The sequence below is a fragment of the Poecilia latipinna genome, unplaced genomic scaffold, assembly GCF_001443285.1.
Source record: "Poecilia latipinna isolate Pla-1442-1.1 unplaced genomic scaffold, P_latipinna-1.0 Scaffold307, whole genome shotgun sequence".
Classification (NCBI taxonomy): domain Eukaryota; kingdom Metazoa; phylum Chordata; class Actinopteri; order Cyprinodontiformes; family Poeciliidae; genus Poecilia; species Poecilia latipinna.
The window spans coordinates 100498-121298 of record NW_015112923.1 but is presented as its reverse complement, the minus strand read 5'-3'; the positions used below and the strand labels follow the sequence as shown (position 1 = coordinate 121298).

The window sequence follows — 20801 nt, the reverse complement described above, 5'->3', positions numbered from 1 at the left end:
GGCTCGCAAAACGCGCGTACATCCAAAGTCAGTGGCTGCTAGTCATCATTCATGATTTCAAACGGGTATCAGCGTCCTGGCGCCGTTCAGTTGGTCACCTACTGCCGAAATCGACCCAAAATCTTCTGCGATCGACGTATTGAGCACCCCTGCTCTAGCATAACACGAACGGTTCAGAAACAATATGAAATGGGGGGGCGGGGGGAGCTATTTCTTAACTAATTAAGTCGTGTTTGACTTAATCAAACACGATTAAATGTTTGATTAAGTGCTAGAACTAATCAGTCACGGCTAATTCGTGGGTGCACCCATTGATTTTTTTTTTTTTTTTACAGCAGAGAGCCGCTCCCCTGTACCCGCTTACTTTTACCCCTGGTCTTATATAAACAAAAACTGTTTTAATTTGATTGATAAAATAATATCTAAGTACACAACTGTTATCTTCCCAGCCAGCATGCCTACGTGGGCCCCATGTGGGGTGTGGCACAACATGGGCAAACCCATGTGGGGCCATCATGGAACCCGCGGACAAACCCATATGGGACCCATATATCAGCCCTCCTTTTCCCCCACATGGGGCTCACCTGGGCATGCTGGCAGGGCTTAAAGTTAATTTTATGTGGCCATATAGAATAGAGTTGCAGCAGGCATGATTTGACCCGCAGACCTTATTTTGACATCTGTGTAATAAATAATGAAATATTATTTTGTTTTGGATTCTTTTGTTTTGTTCACTCATTAAAAAAATGCTTCCGCCCTGGTAGATTTGGTGTAAGCCATTGGGTGATTGGGGCATTTTTGGGCTGTTTAAAAGCGGGAGCGCGCGCTGTCAGTGGACGCGTGCCTGCGCTCCGCGTGCGTCTGTCTCGCTTCCTTTTAAAGCAAACTCTCACAGCATGCTATTTTCCCACTCGGCCAGACGAAGGGACACGGTGCGGAGCTGCTGTGTGTTTCATTCAACGCCCCCTTCCTCTCGTCACCCCCATCGTCCTGTTGTTTAGTTTAATTCTTTAGCAGTTTGTTTACACAGTTAGCTTGTTTCAGTCATGTATCGCTATTTCGGAGAGCTGTTGAGCCGCTCTGCGGGAAGTGCCCTGGCCTCGGGATGCGTTGACTCCGCTCTCCCGGTGTCGTCCTCCCTGATGCGGGTCCGCCGTTATGCCGACGCGGCCGAGCAGCCCGACGACCCGAACTTCTTCAAGATGGTCGAAGGGTTCTTTGACCGCGGTGCCACTATCGTTGAGGACAAGTTGGTGGAGGACCTGAAGACCAGGGAGAGCTCCGAGCAGAAAAGGCACCGTGTTCGCGGCATCCTGCGCATCATCAAGCCGTGCAATCACGTCCTGAGCGTGTCTTTCCCGATCAAGAGGGATAACGGAGAGTGGGAGGTGGTGGAGGGGTACCGCGCCCAACACAGCCAGCACAGGACACCATGCAAAGGAGGTAAGAACCGAGTCAGAACCTGCTCTTCTTCTGGCGCTGCTAGCTTTAGCAGGCTATGTAGCATTAGTTAGCAGTGACGTTAGCTTTTTCAACAAACTTCAACACAATCCAGCAGGTGTTTATGGTGCTTCACAAATTCATATATTTTATTTGTTTTAAGTGAACACAACAGTGGTTTTTAGAATAATTAGCAGTGTTTTCGTTCTAGTGTCATAGTTTACAGTGACCTTACAGTGCTTGTATGTAGCTACAACAAGCTGTGAATGAGTTTGAACTTTAACTCTTATTATAAAGATATTCGAAGGAAAAAAAAATCCAAAGTTGTAGGATCTGTTTGAAAGAGCATTAAAGACATTTCAGGCGATGCCAAGATCATTTAAGTAGATTAAACATAAACATTGTTTGCACATTTATAAATTTGACATTCTTGGGTAATTTATACTCTTCACTTAATATTAAAATGTGTTAAAAGCTGTGTCCCACAACTGAATCACTAAAAACTAGCATAATGTCTACATTTATTTACATGTTGCCATGACAATTGTAGCCAGAGGTGGGTAGAGTAGCCAAAAAATATACTGAAGCAAGAGTGGCAGTATATTTTTACTCCAAGTAAAGAGTAGTCTTCCAAACATTTACTCAAGTAAAAGTAAAAAAATATATTTTGGGAAAAGCTTTTCAAGTACCGAGTAAATATTTGATTTGAACATCTTATTTAATTTGTGAAAATTGTCATCAGAAACAAAAATATAACATATTGTGCAACTTCTATCATTTTGAAGATTAAAATAAAAAAGTTTTACATTTTTTTTGCAACATGAAGCAAATGCTGAAGCAAATCTTGATTTTTAGAGCAGATTTCATACAGTCAGTTCAGAAGTAATGCCTTCCAATAGGTAACATATATCTTGGAGGAACAGCGCAAAGTATTTCCATTGACTTTCTACCATTTACTATATAGTCACTTGACCTTCAAATGGTACAACGGGGTGAATTGAATGACAATGACATTAGAACAACTATGTTTATAGACATGTGTAAGAAAACTCACTGTAAGTTGTGTATCTGATGGATTTTCGACTAAAACAAGAAACTTTATGTGGGTAAAGTATCCAGGAAGTGCACTCAGTCTTTTTTTGAAATATTAGAGTTAAAAAAGGTATGTTGCTGTAAAACTACTTATGTACAGAGGGTGGAATAAATATTAATAATGTTACTAATAATTACCTTTTTAGAGCCAGAAAGTTGACTTTGCTGCAGTTGAACAGTGAGAATCTCAACCGTTGGCATCAATACATTATGCGGGGGATTAATTGTTGCTTTCATTTTGACTTTTACTACATTTTTAGCATGTCGGATTCCAGTTTTTCAGGTTGACAAAGCATGTGCTCTTATGTCAGATCAGGACGTACATTAATTTCTGCTCCAGATAAATCAGACATTCCTAATTTGTCAGATCAGAATTTGACTTTGAGGCTATGTCTACAACACAAAGTAAATAAAACGGATTACAAAGTGAATTCTGGGCATGTTGTAACTCAAACAATGGGGATTTTTAAAACTTCCACCCACATCAGCAAATAAGAAGCCGTTTGTGAATAAATTGTTCCGCCCTTACTGTAGTTATAAATCCAACAACTGGAACAAAAATGTGAGCTACAGAAACAAAGGTAGTAACATACTTATTCATAATGTCTTCAAAATAACGCTTTTCATAAATGAATGCAAATATACTGTTAACCTGATAAAATATCTTTAAAATACTAACTTACCAAAGCAACTTTATTTGAAGCTGATTTTAAGTAAGCACATTAAGATGCCAAAATCTTCTCCTGAATCCTTTCATGCATGTTAAGGTTGTGAGCAATTATGAGTTATATGTATCAAAGAGTAATGAGGTTTTAAAAACTTGTTTTAAAAATCTTTTTAACAAAATGCCAGTGTCTCTGGAGTTTTATCCTGCTGCATGGAGCATAAAGTAATGCTGCTCTGCTGGTTTAAAGAGAGCTCATACATGTTTGTGTTTCTGACTAGAAAGACAAAATTGGCTGTCTGGAAATTTTTCCACTTGCAAAAACACAGAGGGTCATGCTGTGGAAACTAAAGCGCCTCCATTTTTAAGCTAACATTGTTTGAAAATACAGTTGCCAAGCTACAAGCAGCCCTTGTGTTTTAGCTGCAGGCTTGATGCAGGAACAGATAGCCTGATTAATAAACCAGCCAATATCAGCTTGTTGTACCACAATGCTTTATGAAGAGTCAAAATAATCTAATGTGATACACTGAAAGCTAAACTAAATGTAGGTGTTTGTTTTATATTCTTGCTTCATGCATCCTGGATTATTGTGCCAGTATGTTTTGTTGCTATCACCAGCTTACAGTGTTGCATATTTTTATGCTGGCCCATGATTTCACTCATCAGGCACATCATTGTTAACACATGACTCACTGAGAAGTACTGCTAGTGATCAAAGTGGCTCTGTTTGTAGGTTTTGCCTCATGGATGCTTTGTGGTTTGAATTTTGAGTTTCAAAGCAGCAGTAATTTGAGCTGGACTAAATGAAAAAAGAGACGTGACGTATGAGGGTGGGTGTTTATATAGGCACTACTATTTGTCAGCAGAGTTGCTGGAGGGGAGGCAGGGAAAAGGGACACACCTTTGTGTTTGTTGGCCTTTCAGAGTAGAAGTTTCATTGCTGCGGAGAGAACCTAAAGTGGTGTAAATTTCTAGGTTTACCCTATAAAGCATTAGTATCAAAGCTGTTCTAAATTGCCAATTAACTATTAATGCCACAAGGCAGAAATCTAATGTTTTTCTCTACTAAATGACTGAGCAGTAATGGGTGATCCTTTTGAATAGCTACCACTTCAATTGTCTGTCTGTGTCTCAAGGTAGTCTATAAAAATCAGTGGTGTTAGAATAAATCTGTCTGTATTGTGAAAACCTACAGTGAGCTGGTTGTGATCCTGGTTTACATTAGAAAACCCGTTTTAAAGCAAAATATGTGGTTTTCTGTATCCCATGTTTTTCTGTTTTTCTGTTTTCTGTATTCTGTATCCCAGTAAGCTAAAGGTTAATGGTTGCAGAGGCAGGTCGAACCAATCCCCATAAGTTTTAACTTTCCTTTCTCACCAATTTGCTAGAGATGTAGAGAATTTGGTGACTGATCGGCCGGGAACTCAAAAATGCGTAATCTGATCAGTGAAAATCCCATACAGAGTGTCACCGGGTCACACTGACGCTGCTTAGCATTGGGAGACCCGAAGTTAGACATGTTCAGCATCAGTGCGATGTATAAAAATGAAGCTTGAGGAAGTATTAAAATGTGATGATCTCATGTTGACACATTTCTGTGGTCTATTCAGGCTGTTTCTCATAGAGTGAGTCTTTACAGGAAAGATAATAATTATTTATTGAGGAAGTTTGATTAAAAACTTGGTTTACCATTTTTGATAACCAAAAAGTGTTCAGAAATAAAGTTGAAGGAACTATGGAGATGTAAGAATACATTTTAAACAGTTTTTTTCTACAACCAGTTGACATTTCTGGGGTTCTTTCAGGCTGAGAGAGAGTGAGAGAGAGCAAGACGTTTAGTGAACAGAAAATCTGGACAGTGTAGAAAATTTCCTCTGTATTTCTTTTGAACTATCAAAGCCTAATTTCTGTAGTAATACTTAATTGCTAATAAAAAACACTAAAGCTAGCTTTGTAGTGCCAACCGAGTAAATTTGTATTTGTTTTAAATCTCTAAGATTTACAAAATGACCTAAAACAGGAGAAGTGAGGTGTCAGATAATCACTTTTTTTACAGAACATTGGTTCCTGCACTCATTAAACCATTATTACTGGAAATAAATCCTGTACTTTATGTAGGACTGCATCGTCTAAACAAATTTTTTTTTTTTACTCCCCTGAAGTAGCCGACAGTTTGTTTCTGGTTCGCCCAACTATCAAATTGAGATGCAATAGCATGACTTTCATAGCAGATCTGTTGATAATAAGAACATAAGCAGCAGTTGTTATCTTTCATATGGTTTAATGATTGATGCATTGTGCAGACCCTTGGCTAAGTTCAGAGCAAACTGCAAAGTGCAGAGGTTGTTTTTGCATTTCAGTGCAGGTGTATGCGTGCAGTCACCCATCCCTTTAAGATCCAAGGTGACTGATGGATGTCAAACTGGACAAAGCCACTTTTTACCAGACCTGTAGGGATCTGGATGCATGTTCAGTTTTACATGGGCTGGAAAATAATATAATATATAATATAATAATCAATAAATCTGTGGGATGTTTTACATTTGTCGCTCAAGAGGAGTGGGTTTATTCTAGTTTGCTAGAAAAACATAGAAAGTAGATCTAGATGGGCATCAAAGATCAGAATTGGATCAGCAGGTCGGTCCTGCAAAATATGAATTAGTTTTCTGACCAGCAAATGCTAAAGCTGGAAAAACTCCCACAGTATCTATGTAGTTTATTCCAGGTATTTCAATTAATTTGAAAAAGTTGGCGATATATATTCGTTAAATATTTTTTCTCCCGTTTTCTTCACTATTTAGAAGACGACAAATCAAAAAGAGCCATAAAATCCTGATAAAGTTCCTCTTGACTTCCAATTTAATCAAAGTTTGTCTAGAAGAAGCATTACCCTTTTAAAATAAGTTATTATATCAGCATTTTAGCTTTATCTGGGTGAATTATGCACCCAGATAAAGCCAATAAAATATCCCTTCATTCTTTTTGTACCACAGCTATGAGCAACACCTAAAGTTGTAGACAATATAAAAAGGAAGACCTTTAACCTCTCAACAGGGACTTAATAAAAAACAACCCAAAGAACAGAATCAATGTGAAATGACACCAAAAATACAAAACAATCCCTCTGAAACCTAAACTTGAATGTACCAAAGATTAAATTATTTTTTTCATAATCATTGCGGGGATATAAAATTTATTATTTAATAATTAAATTTGGTAAAAGTGTTGCTGCAAGAATATGATGATGAAAGTGAAGCAGTAGTGATAAATAAAACCCCATAGGAAGTAACACTGGATACAGAAATTATGTTTAATTAAAAAATACTGCATTAATCCCAGAGGAAAACTAAAAGTTGTAACTCATAGAGATTATAGAGAAGTGAATTTGTTTCATGTGGGTTTGAAGTTCTTATTTCCTCTATTTGCAATCTGTGAGTTTTGGTTTCTTTGTCGAATCTCCGTCTGCAGAACCAAATACTGGAAGATATTTCAGTCTGACTTGGTTAGATTTCGACCTTCATAAATTTCAATTGCTTTCATTTATGAAGGATCTCCGGTAGCACTCTGTGTTGCATCATATCTGAAGAAGCCTCTGACTGAAGTCAGCCTGTTGTTGCATGACACCTTGATGAAGAGGATATTTAGGTTTAGGTTTGTCTGTAATTTTCTTTTTTTTATGAAGAATCCTTCTTTGCACAATAATAATCCGTAGATAAACTGTTGGAGTCAGCACATCCATAGGCTGAGCTGTCAGAGTCTAGCTATAGAAATTAATTTAATCAAAGTACTGAAAGTACTTTCGATTCTGATATGAGAGATTTTTTTAACAGCCAGATTCTGTTCTTTATTTTAGAAGAATGTTTTCAGATCTGTTTTGGTTTCTGTTGCTATGGTGGGCTGCATGTTAGGTGGATAAACGGATGGTTGGATGTGTGGGAGCCATGTTTTTTTTCTTCTTCTGCCATTTAATTTGATCAGCGATCTCTAAACTGTCCTCTGGCCTCAGTCTGATCTGCTGATCTTTGGATGAAAGGAAAAGAAGAAGGAGGGAGAGCTGCAGCTGCTGCGCTCTGAGAGATGGTGCTTTGTTTCTGATGCTTTTCATTCTTAAGCTTACAACTTTAAACTGTTTTCCAGTAATGGCACACAAGGAAAGAGGCTCCTACAGCAGCAACGCATAAATATGTAATTACTTGAAGCCTTTTCTGGTTCTGAACGCACATAATCAACTCTTGTAATCCTGATAAAACGACGCGCTGTCTCCTGTCCGTGCAGGACGTCCTTGGATTTCGCTCTGGTTGTGCTATTTTTGTATCTGCTGTTAAATTACACTCACACAGGCAATGTGCCAGTAAGATGGAGTAGTTCGAAACATCCACCCTGGTTTTTTTATGATCTCATTACAGGGCATTTGTTTCCATAGTAACAGCAGTAAACGCCAGACAACAGGAAGCGACGAGTGTAGCTTGAGGGATGGGTTCGGAATGGAGGGCAGTGATTGGTTCCCTCAATCTCCACCCGTGCAGCAAAGTACACCCAAGTGTCGACTGATTTCTGACCCCTATATGTTGTTGTGTAATCATTGGCACCGCAGGGTCCTCATTCTGCCTTCACAGCTTCCTGTCAAGTCTGTTTGCCCTTTTTTTTAAGGAAAGTTTTAGGAAAAAAAGTAAAATAATTTTCTTGTTTTAGAGCTTTGAAACAGTTTCATCTCATTAAGCACAAGAACTGATATTGATCTCCTCTACCGATGGTCTGTGTTGTCGTCAGGTTTTCCCTTTATGGTGGCTCTTTCTGTAACTTCCTCCTTGTTGTTGTTTTTACCTCAGGTATCCGTTACAGCACCGACGTGTCTGTGGACGAGGTGAAAGCCTTGGCCTCTTTGATGACCTACAAGTGCGCTGTCGTTGGTAAGAGTTCAAGATTAACCTCTGCTGATCATCACCTACAGCTCCATATGTTACATATGTTTCATCACTACTATTTTACATCGCTGGTTGTACCAATTATGCTGCTCCGTACGTAGTTTCCCTGCTTTGTTTCTTGCTCTTTACACTTTTTTTGGTTTTCCAGATGTGCCATTTGGAGGTGCCAAAGCTGGAGTAAAGATCAACACCAGGAATTATTCTGTAAGGCAGCCAACACTTCCTTTTCTTATGTCTGTAGAAATAAAAGTGTTTAAATGGCAGGTTTTACAACTTTTTGTATGCAACTCTGCTGGGGTTGTAACTGATAAAGGATGAAGTAATTTCAATGTAGTTGAGAAATTTGTCAAAGAACAAATGGAGAAAGGAGTGAAGGGCATAAAACTGTCAAACATGTGGGACAAACCTGCCAAAGAGTTATGATGTTACATTAGAAACATGAAAGTCAAAGTTCAAAGCATAACACGATGTGAAAATCTTCATCAGGTGAAGACTCAAGACTATTTGTCTTAAAGCAGTGTCTTGGTGACCTAACAAACCAGCACCCTTTGTAGGAATATAAAAAGTAGTGATGCCCCGATCCGATCACAGAAATCGAGCCTGATCACGTGGTTTCAGACTCAATTGGAATTGGGCGTTATATATATTTTACTGACTCTTTTTTTCCAAAAAAGAGACAAATCTAGCAGGTTTCTCTAGTTTATTAGAGACTTTGGCGACATAAAGATGTAAATGTAACTTTTTACTGCAGGATAATGAGCTGGAGAAGATTACCAGGAGGTTCACCATTGAACTGGCCAAAAAGGGTTTTATTGGTAAGTTTTTGAAATCTTTTGCTCTGGAATAAGATTTGCTGGGTTCAAATCTTAGTGTGAAGGATGTGAATAATATTTCCATTTTCTTCTGGCTCTCTGCTCATTCACGATAAAATCTAAGTTTGAATGAAAACTTCAATTAGATTTTCAGGAAATTTACAGGATCTCATCCTTAAAGATTTTTAGTAAAGAAGCGTGAGCCTGCTGAAAAGTGCTGCCTAGTAAATTCACCTCTTTTTGCATGAATTGCTGCATCAGTGTGTCGTGGCTTTGCGGAAAAGCGTCTCTGTCTCTGCTGCGTCATTGAGTCTGGTGTCTCATCTTTCCTTTGACTCCATAGATTCTCTGTTGGGGTTTATATCAGGTCCATTTGCTGGTCCATCAAGCACATTAAACCGGTCATAAAAGTTTAAAGTGTTTGCTGTCAAAAGGATGTTAAATCCTGCTGATAAATAAAACCATCGTCTCCACCTGGAAGGAGGATCTTTGTGCTCTGGGCTGAAGTTTAGTTCAGATGTTTTGCATCTTCTTTTATTCATTTAACTTTTCAATAATCAGTCCCTCCAGGAAGTTGTGATAGAAACTATTATTGCAAATTCACTCATCATTCGCCAATTTTCCGTAAACTTAGGCCGTTCACGATAACATATTTTGCTGGATGGTAAATTGTTCCAGTAATTATTTCAATAAACAATAACATTGTTGTTTAGAGACCATTTACAAGTAATATTTTGATACAAATTCACTCTCTGATAAACTTTAATTTCTTTAGAGAACACTTTAACTAGAATACATTTTAAATATCCAAAATAAAACAATAAATGAAACAGAAATAAACTATTTCTTGAAAGCTGGACCTGCAAGATGAAAGCATGTGTGCAAAAATGGTAACATTTGCCTGGTTAAATGCTGCACAGTTAATCAATCTCAGTGCATCATACTGAGCTTCTTAACAAGATCATTACCTATTTCACATCCCTTGCTAGCTAATTAATAGCAGAAATAAACCCAATCATCATTAATTTTTGTGCAGAAGTTGTGCTCACTTTTGCTTTCCACATATTTAAAGTAAATCTTTGTCACGATAGAGCAAAGAGTCAGAGAGGAGACATTAGCCCAGAGGCCAGCAGCAGGACGATGATGAAGGGGCTTCTCAGGTACGGAGGGATTATAACATGCTGAGAAAAAGAGAAGGAAAGGAAAAGTTATGTGGAGCAATTTTAACTTTTTTGTAAAAACCAAAAATAAAGCTGGAAAAAATCACAACTTGGATTGTAACTTTTTGAAAAATGTGCTTAACATCAGTAATTTTAGGTCTCAACAATCATAAACATTGCAAACACCCTGGAGAGACTGAATAATATTTAACTTTTTAAATAAAATTACTAAAAAGAATCGACTTTTCATTGATGATCAGATTTAATGAGGTGGGCCTGTATGGTAAATAAATTTACTTGGTCAAAGTGGAGAAAATCAAAAACCTGTGAGACGGAGATTCAAACGTGAAAAACAAATAGAAAGGAACATGCCTTCGTTTTTCTTCTCCTTAAATGTCCTTTGCTTCAACATATACAAACAAATCTGGTGCGCCGGTTCAGCCTGGGGATTGCTTCTACGCAGCTTCACTGAATACAGGCAAATATTTGCTGTGTTCAGTTCAAACACAGTGGAGTGTTTTGTTGTTGGTTGTTTGCATCCATTTTGAAATGTGATCATTTTCACTGCAGTTTAAAGCATGCAGGCCATCTTTTCTCCACTCTGCTGTGAATCAAAGCCTTCCTGCACCATTTACTGAAGCTCCACTCCTCCTTCCCTCCCTTCTTTTCTTCCTTCCTCTTCATTCCTCAGGGCCTGGCATCGATGTCCCGGCGCCAGACATGAGCACCGGAGAAAGGGAAATGTCCTGGATCGCCGACACTTACGCCAACACCATCGCACACACTGTGAGTTCTCCAACATGCACAACTGACCCTGTCTGACTTGGATGGAGAGTGTGGTGGAAACCTTTTAAAAATAGGCTAAATTAAAAACAAGAAATGAGTCACATGTAAACCACGAGCGCTAATTTCCTGCCCCTCCCTTCCCAGCTCACCAAACAAGTCATTCCTCCTCTTTCTTTCTCCCTTACAGCAGCTTCTGAAACCGAAGCCAGAGCCTTTCTCTGTTCCCCGTTTATCACAGTTTCCCTAGAAATAATCAAAGAAAATCTGATTTCACTTCTTTGTTTTCCTTTTCTTTCTTAAATACTTTTAAGCAATAGTGCATTAGATAGTTTTTGAACTCTCCTAGTATTGAACTTGTTTATGTATGATGGGAATTTCTGCATGTTAGGAGCTGCAAGCAGCAGCATTTCAGGTCAGAGGTCAAATACTTGAATCCACCCAAACTTCTTCTGTTTGTAGCTCTAAAATAATAATTTGCTGCTTTTATCTTTAACTATGCATGCTTTATTTTTTTTAAATGATGTATTCATGATTCAACATTACGGGAAAGTTCATCTTTATAATTTTAAGAGTTCGAGTTTCAAACCTCATAACACTGTTCCTGAATTATGACGTATTTTTCTAATAAGTTGCAAAAATAAAACCAGAGTGATTGGAGGCAACTGGCTGAAAGAAGGTTACTACACTTTCCTCTCTCTAACATTTCAATTTGCAAAACTTAGACCTTTATAGCATGGAGAGTTTATAGAAATCACTCTTTTTATTAATATGTCAAAAATAATTGTAAATGGCAATAAGCAGGCAAAATCTTTTAAACTTTGAATTATGAATAACTGTTTAACTTTTCTCTCCTTTAAGCCAGTGCACTCCTGCCCCCTTTGGCCTAGTTTCCCCCTGACTGAGTTTGTAAAGGTGACAGATTCTTGGGCAGGATAGCTGAGAGCAGAGGATTGTGGGTAGCTTGTATTGATGTTTGTTGAGCTTTCTGCACAGATGGCAGTGCATTAAATAGAGCAGCAGCCTCTGTATGCCAAGCATGCGGCACCCGAGTCAGAGCCGATCCACAAACTGCAGAAAAGTCCTTAAAACTGAACAGTTTCCACCAGTTGTTCTAACTTCTGTAACATTTGGTCCATATCTGTATTTATGTAAAGAGGGAAATGTAATTGGATCTTCCTTGTGTGTTCGCAGGACATAAACGCCCATGCGTGTGTGACAGGAAAACCCATCAGTCAGGGAGGAATCCACGGCCGCATCTCTGCCACCGGGCGTGGAGTTTTCCACGGGATCGAGAACTTCATCAACGAGGCGTCCTACATGAGCATGGTGGGCCTCACGCCGGGCTTCCAGGACAAGACCTTCGTCATCCAGGTACGCCGACGTTTAGGGTTTTTATTGCTGTAAGTTAGTGTGGGGGACATGGACTTATAGTTTTATTGTGACGTTTGGTGGTGCTGGTGAGATAACTATAAACATTATGATTTAGCAAAAAAGCATATTTGTAGGTAACTATATGGAATGAAGGAATTAAATTTTATCATATAGGAAGCCGTTGTTGAAATAAAATTCATAAGTCTGCTACTATGAAATCTGTGAACATGCTTGAATTTCAATTTGGTGTTTTCAAGGTTTTGAAAATGTTTGATATTCAGTTTTGCAATAAATTTAAATGTAACGTTTGATTAAAAGCCTAAATTTGGAAAACATTGTTTGATGTTGAAACCAGATATTTTCATACACCTAATAAAAAGATGCACTTTTTTTTTCTCCTTATTTGAAATTAAGAAGTCAGACGAAATTTTTCTTGTTTTAGATTACTTAGAATTACCAAACTTATTTATAGTTGCTAAATACCAGAAAACGTAACTGGAACATTTTTTTTTTTAGTTTTTTTGTGTGACTTCATTTTTATTTTTTAACACCAAAGTGCTACCAGAAAAGTTTTTGAAAGCTTACCTTCAAACATCCATCTGTGTGTAATTAATCTATATAACGTGTTTCACTTAGTGATAGTTTTTGAATTGGTCTGTTTTTATGCGTTAAACGGGTCTAGTCAAAGTAAAGTCCTAAATCTAAAGGAGATGCTGCAGCATGACTGATGTTCTCCATCCAGTCTGAGCTGGAGTTTGGTTCAGTACCGACTGGGGAAAAGTTTCAGTCTAGGTGCAAACAGCTGGTAGATGCTTGTAGCTAACAGTGTTTCTACAAAGTTTTGTTGGCTGATTGAATCAGACCATCCAGGATTTCATTAGTGAAAAGATTTAGAAACGAACACATTCTTTACTTCCTTCTCTACAGCATCGTGCTACTTCCTGTTATATAAAATTTCCCTTAAGCACATTGGACTTTCTGGTTGTGATGAATGCCTGTGCAGGGCAGTGAAGGCAACGGATTGCTGAAAACCACAGTCAGACGTTTCCCTTCTCTGCTCATGGAAAACGATGACTCAGTAAGAGAGGAATGAGTAAACAGAAGGAAGAGCCTCCCTCTTCAGCTTTCTGCAATTTGAGCCAAAATCTGTTCTTTGGTTGAAAAGCCATCCAGTTTAAAATGCATTCAGTAAACTCACCGCTCTGTCTGAAACAGTCACACCATTGTATCAGGTGTGAAAGGAGGAGTTTCTGCCGATGCAAACAGTGAAAGAGCAGCGTTCTCCATGAATCCCAATTTTATTCGTCTAATGAGGGTTTCTCACACACAGACCTGCTAAACATCAACACGTGGGTAGAAAACCCCTCAGCAGTGGCCTCTGCTGTTTTCCCAGAATGCTTTCTATAATGATCGGCTCTCTAGACAACAATGCAACACGATACGCCGCCCTGATGCATTTCACTCTGTAAAATGCCTGCTGGGTGGCTGCAGCTTTACTTTGTCCGTTCAGACTTCTGGATTCAATCAAATATCAGTTATCTGGTTGATGGATTCTACAGTTTTTACACTTTTATTTTTACAACATCAGTGAGGAGGGATGAGGTTTGCAGACAGGCTGTTTCAGTGAGGAATAATGGACAGGAAGTGAAGTCGGGGAGACCACAGCTGAATCCTAATGTGGATTTTTTAAAACCTAATCCTCTTGTTTGTGTCTGAGGATTACGTCGCTCTTAGATTAGTTTTCCTAGAGATTTAGCATGAGAATTAACAGAGCAGATCTCTTGTACTGTTAAGTGAATCTTTTTCTTTCTCATTCTTTTTCTCTTTTTTTTAAAATAATTTTGGAATTATATGCCTCCTTTTACTGTATGCACAGTATACAGTATTTCTCAAATAAAAATAATGTTGATGATGTTATTTCGTGCTGCAACAATTAATCTGGTTAATCGTAATAAGTCAATTATTGAAATGATTGTCAACTAATTTAATAAGTGATAAGTAAAGTGTATAGACTTTAAAAAAGCACATTTGCTAAAAGAAAACATACTCAGATTAGTAATTAAGCCAAAACTGCCATAATATACATTTTTTCTATTTGAGGTAAAAACACCTTTTTCTGTAAATATGTTTGACCTAAAACTCCTCAAGTGGCATAACTTTAGAGTCATCTGATTCAAATTCATTAAAGGAATGCCAATGTTTTGGATTTTGGCAAATAAAACATTTATTCTCTTATTTAAAAAAGGAATTGAACTGTTTATTTTCATCTTTAAGTATATTTCTAATATAGCATAAACATATTCAGTTGGTTAAATGGAAAGTCTGCAGATTGTGTCAAATTTTTTTATTCTATTAATGGTCAGAATAATTGATTACTAAAATAAAAATGGTTGCAGCCATAGTGTTTTGCAGCGTTGCAGCAAGTCGATGCATTCTGGCATCACTGATGCTTTAAGTGGGTGCAGGTTGCTTTGATAGGGGCCTTCATCTGCATGACTGGTTGTGGCTTCTCCCCTCTTCCTCATGACGAGCCGCCATATTGGTACCTTTGGCAGTGCAGGAATGTGCCAAGTGCTGCAGGAAAACGAGATCAGGATTTCTGTTAAGGAAGCATGAAGTGCTCTAAACCGTCCTCAGTGGTTGCATAACTGACCCAAAGCTGAGAAAAAGTAACATCTGGCCGGATGGACAACAAACGCCTCGTTCTGTTCACAATAGAAGAAAAGGGCACAAAAGTTGTAATTTTATGAAAACAGTTGATTGAAAACCGATGACCAGCACACAATCTATTCAGAATGACTGAAATGGATTCTGGACGTTACGAGTCATTTATTATCTGTGGCTCTTTGAATGGAGTTGAGCCGGATGATTGCTACGTTTGAAAATAAATTTATTGAAACAACTTTTCACTGATATTCTAGCAGTTTGAAATGCACCTTTTTTATTAAGCTGGTGTTGTCAAATTATTTATGTTGTATCTGGAAGCTAAATTAAAAAAAAAACATTTAAGTCTCAGTACTTAAAAGTACTGTTAACTGTAGAAGAATGTGGAACCAACTTTGGCCACAAGAGGGCACCAAAGTATTTGAATTTAGTTAGGCTGATTCAAGCTTCAGTGATGTGAACTTGTTTTCTGTAGAAGGGAATTTAATTTTTTTAAAAATGTCTTACCTCTGTATCCATCAGCTATTTATTTATTTTCTCCTCAGGGTTTCGGTAATGTGGGTCTCCACTCCATGAGGTACCTGCACCGTTTCGGTGCCAAGTGTGTGGGCGTTGGAGAGATTGATGGAGCCATCTACAACCCAGACGGCATCGACCCAAAGCAGCTGGAGGATTACAAACTGGTGCCAGCTCCGCCGCCTTACCTTCCTTTACTTTAGATTTACCTTTTATTGTGAATAAACATCACAAAATATCTGTTCTCCCCTCCTTGCAGCAACACGGCACCATTGTGGGCTTCCCGGGAGCCAAGCCCTACGATGGGAACATCCTGGAGGCGGACTGCCACATCCTGATTCCTGCTGCTGGAGAAAAGCAGCTCACACGCAACAACGCCCGCAGGATCAAGGCGAAGGTGAACACTCGTTTCCACTAACAGAAGGTGGCTGATAGTTTATGTTTCCTTTTGAATTTACATTAAAGATGAATTTTTGTTTCTGTCAGATCATTGCTGAGGGAGCCAACGGACCCACCACTCCAGAGGCAGACAAGATCTTCCTGGAGAACAACGTCATGGTTATTCCTGTGAGCAGACTTCAAATTCACAGATATTTTATTTAAATTAAACACAAAAACTAATTTTTCCTTCATATATGAAGTCAAATTTAACTGGTTCATCACCTGTTGAGGTTTTACCCTGATGAGTTCATTCATGTTTCCCTGTTCAAATATTCAAACAAACCACAAACCGCTGCCTGCATCAGACATGAATTTATCTCGAGTCGGATCAACTGTGATTTAGCTGAAAATAAAATGAAAAGAGATAAAAACTTAAACGTTAAAGTAAAAACTCTGCATGAACTGAAAGTTCCCTGAAGGTGTTTTCTTTAAATGGAAAACTTAAATATGTCTTTTTGTCACTGGTTATACATAAACATATATTAACCCTGTTAATGTTGAGAGTTGCTGCGAAAGCAAAGATATTTAGACACAAATTTTTTTGTGCTCTGGATTTTGATTTCTTATTATTCATCTAAGAATATGCAGGATATTGAGCCCAATAAATGTTTTTGTATTCACTTTAATTGCTTCTTTTTATTTCTTTAAAATGCATTTACATTGTTTTATAACAGCAGATGACTTTTTCAAGTGTTTGTTTTACTTTTAATGCTAACTTTATTATTTATATATGCATATAAACAGAGACAAACTCATGAAGAAGTGACTTTTTTATTGTATTTATTTCTCTTTAAAGCAGAGTGTTTTTGTTTTAAGCTCCTGTTTGTAGTTTTAAATAATTTACAGACAAAAATTTCACAGGAAAATTTTTATTGAACAGAAATCAAATCAAATTTTGAAGCACAGTTTTGGTTGCAGGAGACATTTTGTTCTCAACAAGTAGCAACGATCAGGACTACATGATGATGTTGTTCTTCCTTGCAGGATATGTACCTGAACGCTGGTGGTGTGACTGTGTCGTACTTCGAGTGGCTCAAGAATCTCAATCATGTCAGTTATGGGAGACTGACCTTCAAGTACGAGAGAGACTCAAACTACCACCTTCTCAGTGAGTACAAAATGCTCCGCAGTCCTAACATGACCTCCAGAATATGGTTATGAAAAGAAAAATGTTGAGGAATAAAGTGATTAATCAGTAAAATGTCACATCAAACATCATTGGAACGAAAAAAAGGATAACAAAACTCTGACAGTTTTATTTAAAAATGTATGCCATCTCTACAGTGATCTTGAGGTTAGCAGTGGCTGACTTGTCATACAGGTGCTGATGTCAGGTGAACCAATTTATTGCTGAGGACGAAGGATGTTAATTCTCCCTCTCACTCTTTCTATGTTTGTTCTAAACCATTCCAAAAACCTTTCCCTTTTTGTTCTTTTGCCATGGATCACACACATCCCCGATTCATATAGCATAATGGTGCCGTGATCTGTGTCCCATTGATAACAAACATTTGTTGGATCTTGAAACAACTGTTGAAATTCCTCTCTCCACACATCTACTTCCTCAGTGTAAAACAAGTAAACATTTCCCTGTTCATACAGAACATTTGGGTCATTTTCCAGTTGCACACGTCGATCCTTCCTTTTTCCTGGCTCTCTTCTGCCTTCAGCGTATATGAAATGACTCGGTATCTATATTAAAAGAAAACCCAAACGAGCAATATTAGAACTTTATTGGGCACTTTGACAGAGTAAAAAAACCATCTAGATGAGGTTTCTCTTTTTAGCACAAAGTGTTTGGACTGAACATTGGCAGAAAAACTACCCAAGAACCTTCAGAAGGTTAGGGATTCATTTTTCACTTCCATTAGAAAGGGATCACAGTGAAAGTTAGCTTTACTTACCTCTTCGGCCATTTTTTCAGAGTAACTCGTGGCAAAGACAAACAGGCTGATGGATGTTTCAGTTGTTTCCTAAAAACACAGGGAGAAACCTCAGAAATGAACTCAATGATTTTAATCTGATTAAAAAATAAATTCTCTCAGATTTTTAATGGTTCAATCTGGTTCAATGGTTCAAACAAATATTTAAAAAGAAATTATAAAAATGGCTAAGATGGATCCAAGATGATGAAAGAAAAAAGCTAAACATCTTCTGAAAGCAGTTTCTTTATTTCTTTAAAATACACGGTGGTCCATCTTTGTCTGTTCTTGTGTCATGAAGAAAAGAAATAAAAGTAATGATGATAATGTGATTAAAAAATGTGAAGGCAAATAGAAATCTTCTTACCCTGTTTAGTGGCTGATGTGGTTCTGCTAGCAGCTTCCAACAGTGTTTGTGTTTCTTTCCTGCATATTTATACCTTCTCTGTATTTCATAGCAGCCAATCATATAGGGGTAAATTTATTTTTCACCATGCATGTAAGATACTTACTTACTTACTTTGTAGAACCAGTTTGCCTTGAACTTCCAGATTTAAAGTACCGACGTATTGCTGATATGTTTTCGTAGAGAAAACAATGACTTTGTTATAAAAAATGCAGCCCTGTGTTGGGTGACCAGATGATCCACTTTGAGTCACCGCCCCACATTTTGATTCACATTTGTCATCCCAGAGATGAGTTTACCAACATTAATATTGATTTTAGGTTTCAAAGTGAGCAATGTGGGACAAATGTTTCTACTGTGAAGCATGTGAAGTACTTTTCTGTTTTTTTCAGGGATAAATGCTGCATCTTTGGCCATTTCTACCTTTTAGTCTTTGTTACATGTCTCCTTGTTATGAAAGCATCTTAAAAAGCTCTAAGCGAATCCACACGTCTGTCTTCTTGCCCTGTTGCCTCCTTCCAGTGTCTGTTCAGGAGAGTCTAGAGAGGAAGTTTGGGAAGCAGGGAGGACCCATCCCCATCGTTCCCACCGCCGACTTCCAGGCCAGAATTGCTGTGAGTATCGTCTGCTCTCCTAAGCTAAAGCAACATCGACGCATTACAAGATCTGTACCAGAAAGCACTGCCTCCAGAAAATAGCCACGTTTTCTACAGAATAAACATCATTCATTACGATGTTTTAGGTTTAGAATACGGATGCATCTCCATGATTTGGTTTTTAATAATCCTCATTTGCAGGGCGCCTCGGAGAAGGACATTGTTCACTCTGGTCTGGCCTACACCATGGAGCGCTCCGCCCGGGTGAGTTTGGCACCAAGTTAGGAAGGCAGAAGTTATGAACTAAAAGCTGCTCAGTTAATGCACCAATTTAAAAAACAAAACAGTTTTTAAATTAAACACTTTATTGGAGCTTCACATTGCAATAAGCTCTTTTTTCCTTCTTCCGGTATTCCTTTCCTCCTTCCTTTGTCTTTGTGTGTTTCTGTCCCATCTTGCACAAGAAGTACTAGTTGTACATTTTTGGTGAATTTGAGTGTTTTCTGTTTTGAAATGAGTCCAAATGAGTGGAGGACTCTGGAGATTTGAGTCTGTTTCATTACTGTTAGGGGTGTCCAAACTTTTCGTCACGGCCCACATGACGTTTATAAAAATAAATAAATAAAAATTTGGTCACCATCTTTCAAAACACTTGCTTTATTTAACCACGTTTAATAAATTAAATAAAAGCTGATATGGTGCAGCAAAGTCTTTGTGTTAAACTTGACATTTCGCAATATTAGAAAACTATATTGGTAATAATTTCACCCTGAATAAAATTAAAGTTTGCACCTGCATCCACCGGGACAGATCAAATTTATTTCCATCTTGAATTACAGTTGGGGCCACACAAAATCACTCAAAGGGCCACAAATGGCCCCCGAGCCGCACTTTGGACACCCCTGATTTATGAAGTAGAAATGTTCTAGCAAATCATTTCTGCTGTTTCGCAGTACAAGAGAGCAACATTTCCAAATAAATTTTCTTTTCTGAAGCTGCTTATTAGTTGATTTTGCACCAATTAAATCAATAGAAACATTATATACTGTAGGTGATTCTGTTTTTTCCCCATTTTAAAAATAAATAAGTTTTCTAACGTCTGCCTTTGCAGCAAATCATGCGCACAGCAAGCAAGTACAACCTGGGTCTGGACCTGCGGACGGCCGCCTACGTCAACGCCATCGAGAAGGTCTTCAAGGTCTACAACGAAGCTGGGCTGACCTTCACATAAACGCCAACCTGCACTGCTCTCCGTTCCTCCGCTCTCCCTGCTAGTCATCCCTCTCTCCGGCTCCCCTCTACCTCCTCAGACAGCCTTCTGAACATATCACCGTTTACCGCAGCTCCCCACACGCGCAGCCACAACCTCACAATTTCCTCTGCGATATCTGCGCAGCCATCGAGACGCCGCCCTGACCTCGGAGTTGGAGCAGACATCGGTGTTTGTGAAGAGAGAGAAGACTCTTTCCCTCCCTCTGCAGCCCTGTAGGTGTTTGTGTTGTGGCAGCCATGTTTCACGGCGCTCCTATCGTAGTAGCTGAATGCATGTGTAGCCGTTTCTGATGCCTTATTTCGGGATGAGGTGGCGCCTCGAAGGGAGCCGGCCACTTCAGTCTAACGTTGATTAAAAGGGATTTAGATTTAACTCCATGTGAATTAGTTGGATTAGTTGTTTTTAATCTTTCTGGTGAAAAGATTAGCGATTCTAAATTTCAAGGATTCAAGTGTTTTTACTGTCCTCTTCATATTTCTGCTTCCCTTGTTGCTTTAGCTTAACGCAGCTTCTCTAGATGCCGCCGGCCTCTAGAGAGGAGCAGAGGTTTGGCGAGCGCGTTGTGATCACCTTGTTAATTCTCGTCTGTTTAACCGTCCTATTGCTGCATTGAAACAAGTTTTTTTTTTTTTTTTGGAGGAAACTGCTTTTTATTTTTATTGTATTCAATTTTTTTTTTTTTTGAAACAACAAATAAAATGTTCTTAAAAAGGCGAGTGATTTCTTTAAA

General features: G+C 38.4%; 1 protein-coding gene across 1 annotated transcript; it reads left to right on the top strand.

Moving 5' to 3' along the window:
- Nucleotides 1-861: 861 nt before the first annotated feature.
- Nucleotides 862-20448, top strand: LOC106948766 (glutamate dehydrogenase, mitochondrial). Its single transcript, XM_015034606.1, has 13 exons — nt 862-1443; nt 8029-8109; nt 8273-8328; nt 8876-8939; nt 10788-10882; nt 12074-12253; nt 15463-15600; nt 15693-15830; nt 15920-16000; nt 16859-16982; nt 18725-18816; nt 19000-19062; nt 19910-20448. The coding sequence occupies exons 1-13, from the start codon at nt 1047-1049 to the stop codon at nt 20027-20029; spliced, it is 1629 nt and encodes a 542-aa protein (XP_014890092.1). The 5' UTR covers nt 862-1046; the 3' UTR covers nt 20030-20448.
- The last annotated feature ends 353 nt before the right edge of the window (nt 20449-20801 follow it).

What these genes read in the sequence shown, in the direction of transcription:
- LOC106948766 (XM_015034606.1), top strand. Translation starts at nt 1,047, where the DNA reads ATGTATCGCTATTTCGGAGAGCTGTTGAGCCGCTCTGCGGGAAGTGCC. An exon ending in CTACAAGTGCGCTGTCGTTG is followed by an intron (nt 8,110 to 8,272) that starts GTAAGAGTTCAA and finishes TTGGTTTTCCAG; the next exon opens with ATGTGCCATTTGGAGGTGCC. An exon ending in AGCTGGAGGATTACAAACTG is followed by an intron (nt 15,601 to 15,692) that starts GTGCCAGCTCCG and finishes CCCTCCTTGCAG; the next exon opens with CAACACGGCACCATTGTGGG.